At 37.5% G+C, this 16,525-nt stretch overlaps 1 protein-coding gene across 1 annotated transcript; it reads right to left on the bottom strand.

Moving 5' to 3' along the window:
• Positions 1–6,708: 6,708 nt before the first annotated feature.
• On the bottom strand, positions 6,709–7,518 carry LOC141664539 (two-component response regulator 24-like). The gene is made up of 2 exons (XM_074470496.1): positions 7,457–7,518; positions 6,709–7,066 (listed from the first exon to the last, which is right to left on the bottom strand). Exons 1-2 carry the CDS (start codon positions 7,516–7,518, stop codon positions 6,709–6,711), a joined length of 420 nt encoding a protein of 139 aa, XP_074326597.1.
• Positions 7,519–16,525: the final 9,007 nt, after the last annotated feature.

Raw genomic sequence — 16,525 nt, 5'->3', positions numbered from 1 at the left:
CAATTTTCTTGGTAATCTTCTTCTTGGCTCGGTCACCTTACTAGATTGACGATCACTATCCTATGTATTAGGAAAAAAGAAATCTCAGACCCTTTTATGAATGGGGCTCAGCCCTTGCAAATACCAGAATTCATACTTCTAATGCGGTTGACGCTAAAGTTTAATCCAATCAGGTGTGTTAGCGTTCCTCCTAGAGGAAAACATAATTGTTAACACTTGAAATACAATTGTGAATTCATCCATTGGTTTTCCACTCCTTGAGATGGGGTATCGGTCCCTTGAATCAGCGTTTGGGTCACAAGATATCCCATAATTACGGGACCGACTTCTTGATTGTGTGATTGAAAGTTGTGGTATGGTGGAAGTGACAACTTGAGTTGTGGTTGGTAGATCATGATTTTCCTATGAATCCAGATCTTTTAGGGTTCCCAAATGTGTGCTTCATGAACACAGATCCTCTTCTTTATGACTTGGGGGTTCATCATTTCACGTCTTCGGGGCTAAAAACGCTATTTGACAACAGGTTCCTTAATCGGTTGCACCCTTTTTGGGGCAATCTCCTCTTATGTACAATTATTATCCTCAATTTGGGGATCATAGAAATCGTAACTTCTTCCTTCAATAAGGTTTAGCCCTTACAAATACTAATGTTTGTACTCCTCATGTACTCGGTCTTGCGTTCCTCCTCAAAATTTTACATCCCGTAAGGTGGGTGATCATTCATCCATGAGGCAAGCACAATTATTAACATCTGAAATTCGGGTGCTCATTAGTGAGAGCTCCATCTATAATTTGGGACTCTTCCCTTAATTATTCATCCTCTGAGGTTGGAGATCATTCTTTCGATCTACAATTCGGTAATGGGAATCTCCATCCTTGAGAGATCGGTCCCTCAGATATTGAGGTTTGACTGTAGTGCAATCTTAATATTGGATGCGATGTTGCGTATCGCAGCAGGTGGTTTCTCGGTGCTTTGATGGTTGTCATATTTTTTCCACAAACGACGCCAAATATTATGGGTAAAAAACAAGTATTTATTTATTACGTGTATTTAATGTTAGGGTTTGATAAGCTTCGAGTTTTAATGGTTGTGCTTGTATTTTGTGGCTTAAACCTGCCCTCACAAGATGCCTACGTACCTTGGCGTATGCCAAGGATCAAGCCAAAACATAGTTCTTGGTGATGCTTGCCCTTAGGGCTATGGCAGCGAGAGCTCACCAAGAATATAGTGACTTTCATGTCCTTCAAGGACTAAGTCTAAAATATCGTTCCAGGTAATGGCTTCGTGGCTTGTAGGATGCCTTCGCGGTTTCGCAATGTTTAGAGCTGGGCTCCAAAACATGGTTTCATAGTAGTGACGTATGGAGCTCTTGTCTAGAAAAACGTCATGTTGAAGTTGAAGGGGTGAGATATTTATATAGACGTTGAGAGTCTAGGAATTAGGGTAGAATTGGGTGACCTGATAGGCAAGTCTCCACCTCTGATTGTACTTTGCAGTCCTAGAAAACATAAATTAGTTTCCTTCTAAATTTAGGATGCTTGGAGGCTACTTCTTGTAGAAGTAATTACTTATTTGAACACATTTATTGGGCTGTTTAAATAGCCCATTTATTAATTACGAAATTAATAAATAAATAAATAGGATTTTGGGCCTCACTAATTGGGTTTTTTCTTTTGACCAGATCAAGTCTAATTAATGCGACATTAACTCCGCAATTAGGCTTATTTTTGTTCCCTATCAGGCTAGTTTCTAGTTTTTATTATAAGATAGTTTCTATTTCAAGCCTATATATATATAAATATCTATATTAATCTTTTTCAGTAATTTACAAGCATTAAAATTTAAAATCTACTATATTTATGCAAAACAATTTAATAAAAAAAAATCTTTGAAATTTCCATTTTAATTTTGTAATCTCAATAACTTTTATTTGCTTTTTAAAACTGTGAATAAAATTATTTTTAAATACAGATGGATCAATAAATATTTAAATTTTTATCTATTTATTCGTTAAATCAAATGGATATGATTTTTTGGACTAGCCTCTAAAATATTGGAGTTATGACATGATACCGTCTGAACCCGATAAAATTAAATAGATATGAATATAAATTTATCCAAATACTCTAACATATGAATACAAAGTTAGCTAAATTCATTGGTTAAAATAATATAAAAAAGTTGACTATGTAAAATTTGTTGAATTTGCAAAATAGTGGAGGTTGCATATAATGTTAAATTTGTGTTTATAATTTTATTTTGGTTTTTGAGATGTTCTACATATTTATCAATGTCATTAGGTTATCTATAATTTTACCGAGAGTTTTGTATGGTTGAATATGAATATATAACTAGCCTAAAACCGTGTGCGATCCACGAATTATTTTTTAATATTATATAATTTTTGAATTTAATTTTAAACAAAAAATTTAAACTCTCAAATTTATTTATTAGAAAGTTTTAATAATATGATTTGATAGTAATTTTAAATATATATGTATATAATTTAGTGATAATTTAGTTTTTAAAAAATAAGACTAATTGAAAAATATACTTTTATTGATATTTATCGATGTGTTTATGGAATATAATTATGTCTTAATTAAAAGGTAAATTTTAGCTCACATCAATAATATACAAATTATATTATACCGCCCAATTCCAACTAATTATATTCAGATTTATTTTAGTTTTAGTATGTTTTACTTAAGTGTATAACAATAATATGCATTAATTTGTTTTAACTTCAGGCCCGTTATATCAACCAGCTAATTATAATTAATTTACTTTTAATTATATTTTAGCTCTTGGTGAATATTATTTTATTTTAAAACGAATAGATAATATATTTTATTTTAGCGTGATGACATTATATCGACCAACTTATTACATTTCAAATTTTATTTCTATTTTAGCCCGATTCAGTAAATATTTTTTAACTTGATCGGTAATATTTATCATTTTGTTTTAACATGAGATAATAAATCTTAAAGTTTTAGCCTCCCGTTATATCAAGCAAATCTAACTAATTAAATTTTGTTTTTGTTTAATTTTATTTTAGCCCGGGGTAGATAGATAAATATTATTTTCTCTTAGACCGAATGGATATTATAATTTATTATGTTTTAGGCTAATGATATTAAATGAGCTAAACGAATTTTCTTTCAAATATTTTTTTTTGTTTTAGCCCATTTATTATTTTGTTTGAGCATGATGACATTATATCGATCAAATGAATTTTCTTTCAAAAATTTTATTGGTCTTTATTATTTTGTTTTAATCCGAGACTGCAAATCCAACTAACCATGTTTTTTTTAATTTTTATTTTAGATTGGATCAATTGTATAATTTTTTTTAGCCCTGGGAGAATATTATATATTATTTTATTTAAACCAAATTCATTACACATATTATAATTTATTTGTATTCATATAATTAAATTGTAAATCTCAATCTATTTATGAGAGTGTTTTGTTTTCAATATTGTTATAATTATGGTGACTAGACGACTGATCAAGTATTTATTGTTTAGTTTTTAATATAACTAGCCTAAAACCCCTGCAATGCACGGTTGTTTTAAATATTTATTATATTTTTATTTTTATTTTAATATTAAATTAATTATAGTTGTTAACTGTAATATGATATTTTTTAACCCGATATTATTATATTGACCGATAAATTATTTTTTAGTTCAATTTTTTTTATCTCTGTTCAATAGTATAATTGTTTTGACACCGTTAGTAATATTTATTATTTTATTTTAGCCCGAACACCGTCTATATGTACCCAAATACCGTCTCATACTCTCTCGCCTACTTTATCCGGTTATATATAATTTTGTTTTACATTTTTCATAATTTCTGACGATAATTTCTGACGATAATATTACATAAGAGGTTAGATATAATTTTGTTTTAGGGGTTTCATAATTTTTAGCGATAATATTATATAAGATAATTATGTCAAAATAATAAATTAATTAAGTGAGGACAATTAATTAATTTTAGCAAGTACCTATCGACTATCACACTTTTAGTGTTTAGTCTAAACTCGTGCGATGCACGATTTTTTAAATAACTGTTATTTTAATATTAATATTTTATTAATTATATTTGCTAAAACTGTAAATATGTTTGAATTAATAAAGCTAAATATATCTTTATTATATTATAATCCCTATTTTATAATTATTAGGTTGTAGAAAAATATAATTTAATAAACTTGCTCAAAAATATAGGTTGGATTCTCATCTATAACAATTTCCTATCAATGTTGGAGAACTATTCCCACGAAAAATATGTTTAGTTCAATTTTCATTATTGATTTGGTTTATTAAGATTAGTTTTAGAGTCATGAACTTGAATTTTATCCGATTCACAATAAAGTTCACTTTTTTCGGTCTACTCTTTTGTAGTATTTTAGAAAATAATTATGTCTAAATAATAAATTAATTAAGCGGGGCAATTATGTGATTTTAGCCTAAAACCCGTGCGATGCAGGGTGTTTTAAATAATTATTATTTTATTATTATTATTTAAATATTTTAATAATTAAATCTCTTTAGTAAGTATGTCTGAATAAGTGTATCTGAATATATTTTTATTATATTATAATGATTATTTATAATAAATAGGTTTCTAAAATAAATAAGTTCATCAACTAACCCGGTAAATAGTTCTGAAAATTATATAGCCGACACAATTAAATAGGTCATGTACGTGATATATGTTTCAATTAGAATATTTTAATTTATAATTACTTAGTGTGTTGATGAAATTCAAAATCATTGACTAATTTATATAATAAGTACTTATTTAGTTTTTTTTTTAAAAAAAAATAAGGGCGGAAGTTAGGGTTATTTGTGAATAAGTATAGTCGAATAAAACTTTTATCATATTATAATAATTTTTATAATAATTAGCTTTTAAAATAAATAATTTTACAAATTGGCCCGATAAATAGTTCTGAAAAAATGTTATTTGACCCTATTAAATAGGTCATGTGTTCAGTTAAATTTTTTAATTTAGAATTACCTAGGTTGTTGATAATATTTAAATCTTGGACTAATTTATAAAATTACTATTTTATTTAGTTTTTTTAAAATTTTATTTTAGCCCGTGACAATAGTATAATCTTGTTTAAGTACCGATGAAAAGTGTAGATTATTTGATTTATCTCGGGGCCATTATAGTGAAAAAGAACAAAATTTATTATTTAAAACAGAATCATTAATGGGTTTTAGTATAACATCATTATTGTGAAGAAGAGCAAATTTTTTAATTTAAAATTAAAATATAATGGGTTTCGGGAAAAAAATAATTGATTAGTTATTATTCATTAAAATATATATTAAATAGATATTTTTGTAATATTTTTAAAAAATAAGGTGTTGAAGTCGTAAAAAATAAAAATATAACGTGTTTTACATGAAAAATAATTATTTTATAGAATATTTAAGAAATGGTTAAGTAAGCGCAATTAAGTAAATTAATTAAAGACCCCAACAACCAAATTTTCAATGATCCATCCATAAAATAGTATAAATTTAATTTTAGCCCATGTAGCTAATTTAACTAATTATATTTAAATTTTTTTAATTCTGATCAATAATATAACTTTGTTAAAGCCAGAATAAATAACGTGTATTATTATTAATTTCTTTTACACCTGAATGAAGCACTAAAAAATTGTATAAGCGTTGGCTGCTCAGTTGGTTAAAGAGACGAAAACTATTCTGTTGGTCATAAGTTCGAATCTCAGCGAAGGAGAATTTATGATTATGCCTTCTGACTCCTAAGTTACAGCATGACGCTTAAATGTGGTTTACATGATTTACATTTATATGTGATTTATCTTCGTTCACGAAGGATATTTGGAGGAAAAAAAATGAAAAAACTGATAATAATAGGCAAATACGCTAACGATCATCGCAACTCTTGACTTCCGTGTGATCACAAAAAAGAATATATAAATTAGTTAAATAAATATAAATTATATGGCAGTTAAATAAAGGGATCCTTCGGTGAATGCCACTCTAATCTGTGCATGTCAAGTCTAACGCCCAGTCCTGTACATCGTTAAGTTTAACAAACTCATCTTTGGGCCTTTAATCTTTTATAAGCAATAACTTGTCTTAAGTTATTTGGGCAGAAGGTTGTTGATTTAATATTTTTTTATTATAAAAATAAGTAATAAAATAAGGGTAATTATGGAAATTCAACGAATACCAAAAAATAAGTACTTTAATATTTCGTATTTTATATAATAATATAGATAGATATATTGTGAATACTAATCTTATTTTATTTTAAATAAGATCATAATTACAGACTACCAACCAAATATTTATTATCCCGTCTTTAATACAGATATAAGTGACTTCTTTGCCTAAAGGTTTCTATTATTATCATTATTGTTATAGAGTTTACATGTGAAGAACTCGTATAAGTTGTCGATTCTGGAAGACACACCGAGAAGCTGATGTTGGGATAGTAAAACATGAGTTGGATCTGGTGACAGTTAATTGTACTATATACTGAGAGTAAAATCAATAGATAGAGCCCTGCATGCATGTGCAATATTAAGCCAGGTACACCATTGTAATTTGTAAAGCACCCCCATAAAATATAAAGAAGATTACATATATAACCATCATGAGAGTACAAATTTATTCTTAGGTTAGTCTTTTAATTGCCTGCCTGGACTTAATTCAAGAGCTGCTCGAGCTTTTCTTTAGTGATGGGCCTGCTAAGGAGATGATTCAAACCAGCCTCCATAAACATTCTCTTCTGATGCTCATCATCAGAAGCCGTGGCTCCAATTATGATACATTCAGCCGCTCCCATGCTCCTTATAACCCTTGTAGCATCTATGCCATCCATTATCGGCATCTCCATGTCCATAATAACCAGGTCAAACCTTTGGCCAGACCGGTAAAGCTCCACCGCTTCTTGTCCATTGGTTGCGCCTGATGTCTTGAAACCAAGTTTACTTGCAAGCATCATCGCAATTTTTCTCGTAACTGAGTTATCATCAACTACCAATGTTGTTTTTTCCATTGAGCTGCTTGTTATAGTGCATGCAGGTTAGAAACAACATGAAAGAATGACAAGCATACTAGAAAAAGATAAGAAAGTAAGTTACCTAGATATCGTAATACAATTATGAGAAGTAGATTGTGAGTATAAACTTTGAATTATATTCGGCCTTCTTATATACAGTGGTTAAAGGGTAACTCTTTCCTATTATATGTATATTCTTAATATAATCATAAACAGAAAATGATTACATTATCTAACACTATTCAAACACAAATTATGATATAATGTACTAATACAATCCTAGAAAAAATATTATTAGAGATTTAACAAATCAAAAATATAAAAATATTAAAGTAATACAATTGTAACACAAATGGAGCCCTTATCATTAGCTGAGAATATAAGAGGATACCATAAGCTACCATCGTAGCGTGGCACCGCAAAATCAACAACTTTCTCATAATCAACATCCATTTGGTCACTGTTTAATCAAATAAACCAGAAGCAACTAAGATTCAAAATTATATAAAATAAATTTTAGAGCAGTGGCTAAATTCTGCAGATATCTTTCAGAATCTTCTAAGAAAAGAGCAAGCAATTCACTCATAACATGTGGTTCATTTTCAGTCAGTGTCTGAACATTTCGGAAATGTTTTTCCAATAGCCCCTATAATTTTATGTAAAGAAAAACATGTTAGATCATGTTTCTTGAGTTATATGTATGTTCACATAAAATATATTAAGTAAAAAAAAATAGAAAAACTTACCTCACTGTAAAGAGATGACAATAAATCAGCATACTGTTGCTGCAATTCATTCACCACTTCCATGGTTTCACTGTTTTTTTAAACTCCGATTCAGTTTGCTCCTTGCTTGCTTTATATACTTGAGCCAGGCCGGCTGTAGCTGTATTTTTTCCCATAGGTTTAACACGAGAAATTAATGTAAATTAGGAATATTCTGATTTTTAGAAGATTCAAAGGGAGGCGTGTGTATCAAGTTATATTACTGAGACTAATTTTAGGATCTTAATTGAAGACTATAGTGAAATTTCCATAAAAAGTTGTTAATTTGCTATAAAACTTGATAACTGAAAATTAATTGCAAAAATTATGCTTGAGCGCTCTTTCCCCAAGTTTCCCCAAGTCCTAGATATATCATATATCCATTTATTAACCATTAATTAAAAAGAGATTTGCAACATTAATACGGATGAGATAGTTTAAGTGGTTACGGAAAAATCTTGTAATCAAGCTGTGGAATAATCCATTTACTAAGAAAGAAAAATCATTTGCAAACATTCTCAGCTATATCTTCTTTGCAGAGACAGCAGAGTCCCTTATAAACAGAAAGTTGATGCGGTGGACTGTGTAAGAGTGTTCTAAGTTCTAACAAAAAATTGGTCCTGTTTTTTCAGTAGATTAAAGAATCGAAACAATATTTGAAAATCATGCTATCCAACACCGTAAATGATAGCCTATAATAATTCAGGCCCAGTAACAAAGGTCCAGGGCCCAATTACAAGAGCCCGGGGAGTACTCAGCATTGACCTTGGGAAGCCCAGGACACGTGGCAACATCACCACCGTCCAGGTACCCGGGATCCAGAACGTTCCTACGGTCCGGATCAGATAGTACCCTGACGCATTCAGCTTTGACCTTGAGGAGACTAGGACACGTGGCGGCATTCCCACCATCCAGGTACCCGGGATCCAGAATACTCCTACGGTCCGGATCTGACAGTACTCTGACGCATCCCAGGCGTCCAGATGCCCTACAGTCCAAAAGGCCAACCTACGGTCCAGATTAAAGGAGATAAACCCCTAAACCCTAGTAGGAGGCCTATAAAAGGTAGAACAGAAGGAAGGTTACAGAGGACAATCTTACATACTCTCTCTCTCACCCCACATGCACACACGTACACCCCATAAATATATTCGCATAATCCCCACTTTGCCCTTCTTCTCCTTAAAAACCCTTTCTCATTCTCACGCCGGAGGTGCCGCGGGGACACCACCCCCCTCCAGTTCTGTTTTGTAGGTTCCCACCCTACAGCTACACCGCACGCCGCCGCCGTCGCCGTCCAAAAGGAGTTTGAGTCCGGGCTCGGCATGGAGAAGGCCCTGGGGTGATTTAGGATCATCATTGGCGCTAGAAGGAGGGGGCGAACCTCCGACCTGTGGTGTTCATATCCGCAGCCCCACCACCCAGAAACTTGAAACACCATCTCCCAGTAAGAACGCTACTACCAATCTCTTAGATCTGTTTTTATGAATTTTATTATTTTGAGTTCATAGCACCTTTAAATAACCATGACTACGAGAAAAAGCAAAGCAGCAGTTTCTGCCTCTTTCCTTCCGCCTCCTCCCCAACCCAGGGATGGAGACATGGAAGACTTGGACGAAGGGCTCCCCATAACCCAAACTCCCTCTCAAAATCTCCAACCAGGAGACCAGAGAATAGTTATTGAAAGAGCTGCCCACAAACACACAGGGGTCCCTACCGATCCATGGGGAAGCATGACCCCGGAAAAGATACAGGCGACAATGGACTTGTGGAAGGAAAAGCAGGACGCCGAGCCTGAGACCCGCCCACGGGATCAGCGAGAGCGATCCGGCGAACGGTCCGGAGAATCTCGGGGATCCGTCTTCGACCGGATGGCGAAGAACTTCAGAAGGCCACCAGAGGATGCCAGAGACGAAATAAAAAAAGCTGCCCTCCGTGAGAGAATCCGGAAAGAAGAAGAGGCTAAAGCCCAGGAATCTATAGAAAGGAGAGTCCGGGAGGAGGAGGCCAAGCTAAAGAGAAAGGCTCACCGGATTCATGTTTCTTCAGACTCAGAGCCAGAGAAGGAATCCAAGCAAGAACAAATGGCCCGGGTCCTTCGGGACCTTAAAAGGAAAGTGGAAGGCGATATGGAAGTAGGGGCGGCAGCAACCCCATTCACAAAGAAACTGGAATCCACCCCCAGGGAGTCAGGGCTGAAGCACTTCAATTTTGACTCTTTTGACGGACTGGCTGACCCCGAGGAGCATCTGAACTATTTTGAGCAAATATCTAATATTTATGATTATAGAGACCTGACTAGATGCCGATTCTTCGCATCAACATTGAAGGGGGGGTGCTCAGAAATGGTTCAGCCGCATACCATCCCGGAGTGTGGACTCCTGGAAAGACTTCCGCGAGATATTTTTGAAAAGATTCAGGGCCAATCGGATGAACGAGCTGCAGATGTGTCATCTAGAAATAATCCAGCAAAGAAGCAAGGAGCCCCTCCCGGAATTCATCAAAAGATTCCAGGAAGCAGTCAACCAACTCTCCAAGTTAGAAGAAAAGGAGGCAGTAAACATCTTTCGAAGAAACTTGCACCCGATATCTTGTGAAGGCTATGTTAAAGACTTAATTCATAGGGAGCCCCAGAGCCTAGCATTAGCATACGCGTTGGCATCAAAGTTCATAAAGAAAAACGATTTCCTCAAATCAATGAAGATGAACTCCCGAAGGTTTTATGGTCATACAGAACCACCTCCCGGACAGGAACCGGGGAGACTTCATTCAAGCTTGCCTACGGTACCGAAGCCCGGTTAGCGGTAGAGACCGGATCCCCTTCACATAGAGTGACCAACTTTGACGAGGTCTCCAATATAGAAGGCCTCAGAACCAACCTCGAACTCCTGGATGAAGTAAGAGATCGGGCCGTAGAAAAAATGGAAAGCTACAAGGAAAAAACAAAGCTTCACTTTGCGAAGAAGGCCAGGGTAAGGGAATATGTGGCGGGAGATCTGGTGCTCCGGCACACTGAAGCCTCGGACCCAACTAATCAGGAAAAACTGCAGCCGAACTGGGAAGGCCCTTATATAGTCAAGGAAGTGATCCGTCCGGGAACTTACAAGCTGAACTACCTCAGCGAAACCGAGGTCCCCAATACCTGGCATGGAACCCGCCTAAGGAAATTCTACCAGTAAGGAAAAGGTGCACACTTTGGGAACACCTCTACATTCATACTATGATATTTTGATGTAAGTATTATCCCCATTCACCCCAGAATGTAATTCTTGCTTTCAATATGAATGAAAAACTCTACTTCAAGCCTTCCATAGCTTGAATCAATTGTATTACGTTGCTCCTTTATTTGCCATCAAATTTAAATAAACATAGCCCATGTGTACTCAAAAAAAATTTCTATAAAAACTCAGCCTATGAGTATTCATAAAATTTTTATAAGTTAAAAATTTTACCCCATCCCGGGGTCCGCAAAAACACAGCCCATGTGTACTTTGAAAATTTCTATCAAATGGAAAGTAACCCCTACCCGGGGTCCTATAAAAACTCAGCCTATGAGTATTCATAAAAAATTTATAAGTTAAAAATTTTACCCCATCCCGGGGTCCGCAAAAACACAACCCATGTGTACTTTGAAAATTTCTATCAAATGGAAAGTAACCCCTACCCGGGGTCCTATAAAAACTCAGCCTATGAGTATTCATAAAATTTTTATAAGTTAAAAATTTACCCCATCCCGGGGTCTGCAAAAATACAGCCCATGTGTACTTTGAAAATTTCTATCAAATGGAAAGTAACCCCTACCCGGGGTCCTATAAAAACTCAGCCTATGAGTATTCATAAAATTTTTATAAGTTAAAAATTTTACCCCATCCCGGGGTCCGCAAAAACACAGCCCATGTGTACTTTGAAAATTTCTATCAAATGGAAAGTAACCCCCACCCGGGGTCCTATAAAAACTTAGCCTATGAGTATTCATAAAAATTTTATAAGTTAAAAATTTTATCCCATCCCGGGGTCTACAAAAACGCAACCCATGTGTGAAGTTTTAATATGCAAATCAAAACGAAGGAAACGAAGCACAAGCACATTAACCTACCCCGGGGAAACACACCCCGGGGGCAAATCGAAAGCATTTAGATTACAAACAAGTTAAAAATAAAGCCAAAAGGCTCAGTTCGGAATGGCTTAATTCAAAAACAAGAAAATAGAAATTACAAGCCAAAACATGGCAAAGTCTTCAAGCTTCGACGGCAGGATCGGCGGGAGGAGAAGGAGGCTGCTCCGGGTCACCCTCTGGTACGGGAGGCTGTTCAGCAAGTGGCGATCCGGGGAAGGAAGGAACATTGCTAGAGGTTCCGGCACCGGACTCCCTCGCCCGGATGGCTTCTTTCTCCTGCTCCAGCCGAGTCTCCTCCTCAATGTACTTCTCCAGGAAGACATCAATGGTACCCTGGAGCTCTTCAACAAGATACTTAGAAGCAACATTCCAGCAGATCTGGATCTTCTCCAGGGCCTTGTCGTTCAGTTCTTCGAAGTATGCAGGAGTGCCCCGGAACCGTGCCAGAACCTCCTCGGGAGTGGGCCGGGCGGCAAGATCATCCTTCACCTTCTGATTTTCAGCCCTCATCTCACGGACAGAAGCCTCAGCCCGATCCTGCCTCTCCCGGATCTCGTCCAAAATCTTCTTATGAGCGGCAGCCTCCCTTGCACTTGCCTCCTTCAACTCCTGGATCTCCCGGGACAGCCGCTCGGATTCAGTCTTGTAGACCCCGACAGCATCAGCCTTCACCTGAAGGCTCCGGGTTATGCAAACCAGTCCAGCAACCCGGGAGTTAGCCTGAAAACATTATAAATCATGATTAGGTAACACAAATACAAGAACACAAGAAGAAGGCAAGTAAGAAAAAGGCTTATAGTAGTGATATCCTCCTAAAGCCCGACCAGAAAGTCGTCGAGAGGCTCCTTCCTGTACTTCTTCCTCTCCGCCGTGCTAGCATAGTTCTCAAACAGCTCCCTCCGGCGAGTCTCTGGGGTGAAACTAGCAAGCAGGGCCTTCAAAGTTTCCGGAGTATCCGGGGCCAGGTCAACAGCAGCCTTCTTCGAAACTGGGCCCTCAGATACATCATCACCTTTGTCCCTAAGGCTGAGCAAAAGCGAACCGAAACCAAAAAACCGAACTGAACCGTGCTAATTCGGTTCAGTGCGGTCCTAAATTTTTCAGAAATTCGGTCTATTCGGTCTGGACCGAATAAACCGAATTAAAATTCGGTTCGGTTCGGTTCTTTTCACAAATATTTCGGTCCGGACCGAATAGACCGAATAGACCAAATCATAAATACTATAATTTTGTATTATATATATTTTACATATATCTTAAAAATTATAATCAAAATTTTTAATTTGTAATTATATTTATGGAGTATTAGAACTCTACATATCACATTACTTTAATTATATTTTAAAATTTATAATTTGTGATTTAATTTATAATGCAATTTTATTTTTGAAAAAAAATTCGGTCTATTCGGTCCAAAACCGGACCGAACCGAATTATTTCGGTTTGGTTCGGTCCGGTCCATAATATAACTTCGGTCCGGTTCGGTCCAAGAAAAAATGACTATTCGGTTCGGTCCGGTTTTGAACCGAACCGACCGAATGCTCAGCCCTATTTGTCCCCGGAACCCGCGGGAGCACTCTTCCTCTTTCGGGGTGCCCGAACCCTTATCACATCCCCTTGCTGCACGTCCTCGACCCGGGGCTCGTTGATCACGATCATTGTCCTCCCCGGACGAGACGGAGCCGCCTTCCGGGCCGCATCATCACCCTCACCAACCTTCTTCTTCCCGGCGTCCAAGCTCGTCATTCCCCCAATTCTTCGCATCCTGGCTGAGAGATCCTTAAGTTGGGCAGACATATTCGGGGGATAAGGAATTAACTTCGGAATACCTGAGAAGGAGACAACAAATTATCAGTCCCGGATACAAACAATCAAAGCTAAAGCAACAAAAATAACACTACGGCAAATGACTTACATCCGGCAGCATGCATGTTTTCATTGCTAGTAAAATAGTCCCGGGTCCACTGCGTCCCAAGTGCCCCACAGAAGGCATAAACCATCGCTAGAGCTGCTTGCCCGAGCCGCTGGACCGAAAACCTATCTGTTTTAATTTCAAGTTTATGGAGCGGCATGAACTCCAAATCCCCACCCCGGACAAAAATGAACTCCCGGTGTCATCCCTTAAGCGACGTCAACATACTAACCGGGAGAACCATCTTATCAGAAGGATACCCACAGTCCTCTATCCTAAACATGAACTTATAAATCGGCCGAGCGGTGGACCTCTTAATTTTGAAAATATGATGGAAAAGTTTGAAGGTGGGGAGGTAGTTTTTGGCATGACAGCAAGCTAAAAACCAGCTTATCCATTTCACCGAATTCGGGGCTAGCTGTGTGAAAGGATTCCCATAAACCCCCGGCATAGGGATTTGGTGAACTGATGTAATCCGAGGCGCATGCCCCGGAGATGCTCTAATGGAATACCAACCCATCCCCCCTCTGGTCTGTGGTATACCCTTTCATAATCCTCGGGCCATCTCCACTGGTATGTATCATCAAGGTTAAAGGTAAGTCTAAGGGCGCCATCTACCTCAGCGTCTGTATATTTCTCCTGACCTCTTTATGAACCGCCCCACACTCATACCTAGTCCCCGGGGCGGTGAAGAACTTCCTATTCATGTCATCTTCAATATAGGGCTCCCTGCCTCCCAAACCATCCGGGCCCCCATATGCCTCGGATAAATCTCGGTAATAAAAGCCCAAGGGCTTAGGATTCACGCGGCATTGGACAAAGTATTCGTCCACATCTCCCAAGACCCATCCGGGTTGGACAGGGTACCCCCGGGGCCTAAAACTAAGGTCTGGGCTAAAACTTATTGAGGCTGGTCAACCCGGGGAGGCATCTCTACTAAACTACTGCTAGAAGAGGAAGAAGGATAGAAGGAGTTAAGTTCGCCTAATCCGACAGGACACTCGGGATACCGGTTCCTAAGAGTAGCAGTACGCTTAAAACGGCTACCTGGAATATACTATGTGTGTCTATATAAACGCACCCCGGAGTCAATGCCAAACCCGAACCCAACAATAACAAAAACAAAACAAAAAACAGAGAAAGTTTAGAGCAAATCGTATACGTATCTTACCCCAAAAACAAGATCTACAGCATATACATACACATACAACCAAGACCACATATCAAGAACACACCCCGGGCCCTTCAACTTTTTACGTTGCTAAAAACCCACTTACCCGCATATAAAACTACCAAAATTCACGATATTTACACAAACCAAACACAAAATCATCGAAGAAGCCATGAAAAATCTACACAACTTCACAGATTTAAGATCAAGGCAACAACACAGCGGTGGAAATCGAAAAAGTGATATGAAGGGGCGAATCAAAACTCGCACAAAATGACTGCATGCATTGCAAGAACGAACGAAAAAGAAATGAAACAAGAAAGCAAAGTTCAAGACACTTACAAAGTAGCAGGAGAAAGAAATGCGGCTTCAAAAAATCTCTGCAAGATTTCTCAGGTCTCTCTCTCTTTCTCTCGTTATCGCTCCGTGGAAGTTTCTGCGTAAAAGAAAAAAGAAGGGGGGAAGGCAGTATTTATAAAGAAAAGAAAGATAGGTGAAAGGTTTTGTGAAGAGAAATTACCTCAACCACGTGGCAGAAACCAATTGGTCCCAAAAAGTAACTGCACAGCAGTTATTACATGAACCGTCACGTAATCATTACGTGGGCGCGTCTTTTTAGGCGAAAAGGGGGAAAATAAATAACCGGAAAACTCAAAAGATACGGATAAAACGTATATATCTTTGACCCCGGCTGGAATCCTAACAGTCGTCTGACACCCTGGATTTGCAGTGTCGACTTTTCAGAGTCCGGTCAAATCAAATGTCAGGAGTGTACTTGCCCACCAAACCGTGCCCAAAATTCAAATTCAAAATCAAATGACTAACCAAGTCAACCCCGGAGTCTCATCCCCATTTGACCCCGGGGTTAGAGGGCAACAAATCAAAAAACCCCCAAAACTTTTTCTAAGTGCTTCAAGGAATCCCACCTCGAACTGAAGTCAAATGACTAGCCAAGTCAACCCCGGAGTCACATCCCCATTTGACCCCGGGGTTAGGGGCAGCAAATCAAATAACCCCCAAAAATTTTCAAAGGCGTCGCGGCACAATGGAAATTACTCTACTCCCCCATCCGGGTAAACCCGTGTAAGGGAGTGGGGGCAAATGATAGCCTATAATAATCCAGGCCCAATAACAAAGGCCCAGGGCCCAATTACAAGAGCCCAGGGAGTACTCAGCATTGACCTTGGGAAGCCCAGGACATGTGGCAACATCACCACCGTCCAGGTACCCGGGATCCAGAACGTTCCTACGGTCCGGATCAGATAGTACCCTGACGCATTCAGCTTTGACCTTGAGGAGACTAGGACACGTGGCGACATCCCCACCGTCCAGGTACCCGGGATCCAGAATACTCCTACGGTCCGGATCTGACAGTACTCTGACGCATCCCAGACGTCCAGATGCCCTATAGTCCAAAAGGCCAACCTACGGTCCAGATTAAAGGAGATAAACCCCTAAACCCTAGTAGGAGGCCTATAAAAGGTAGAACAGAAGGA

The sequence above is a fragment of the Apium graveolens genome, chromosome 6 (assembly GCF_009905375.1).
Source record: "Apium graveolens cultivar Ventura chromosome 6, ASM990537v1, whole genome shotgun sequence".
NCBI lineage: Eukaryota > Viridiplantae > Streptophyta > Magnoliopsida > Apiales > Apiaceae > Apium > Apium graveolens.
Note: the sequence above shows the minus strand (reverse complement) of the source record. Positions and strands in the feature narration are given on the sequence as shown.

Bases quoted from the DNA above. Each gene is read 5' to 3' on its own strand.
- LOC141664539 (XM_074470496.1), bottom strand. From the start codon at position 7,518: ATGGATGTTGATTATGAGAAAGTTGTTGATTTTGCGGTGCCACGCTAC. The intron at 7,067-7,456 runs GTATCCTCTTAT...TATAACAAGCAG, and splicing joins CGCTACGATGGTAGCTTATG to CTCAATGGAAAAAACAACAT.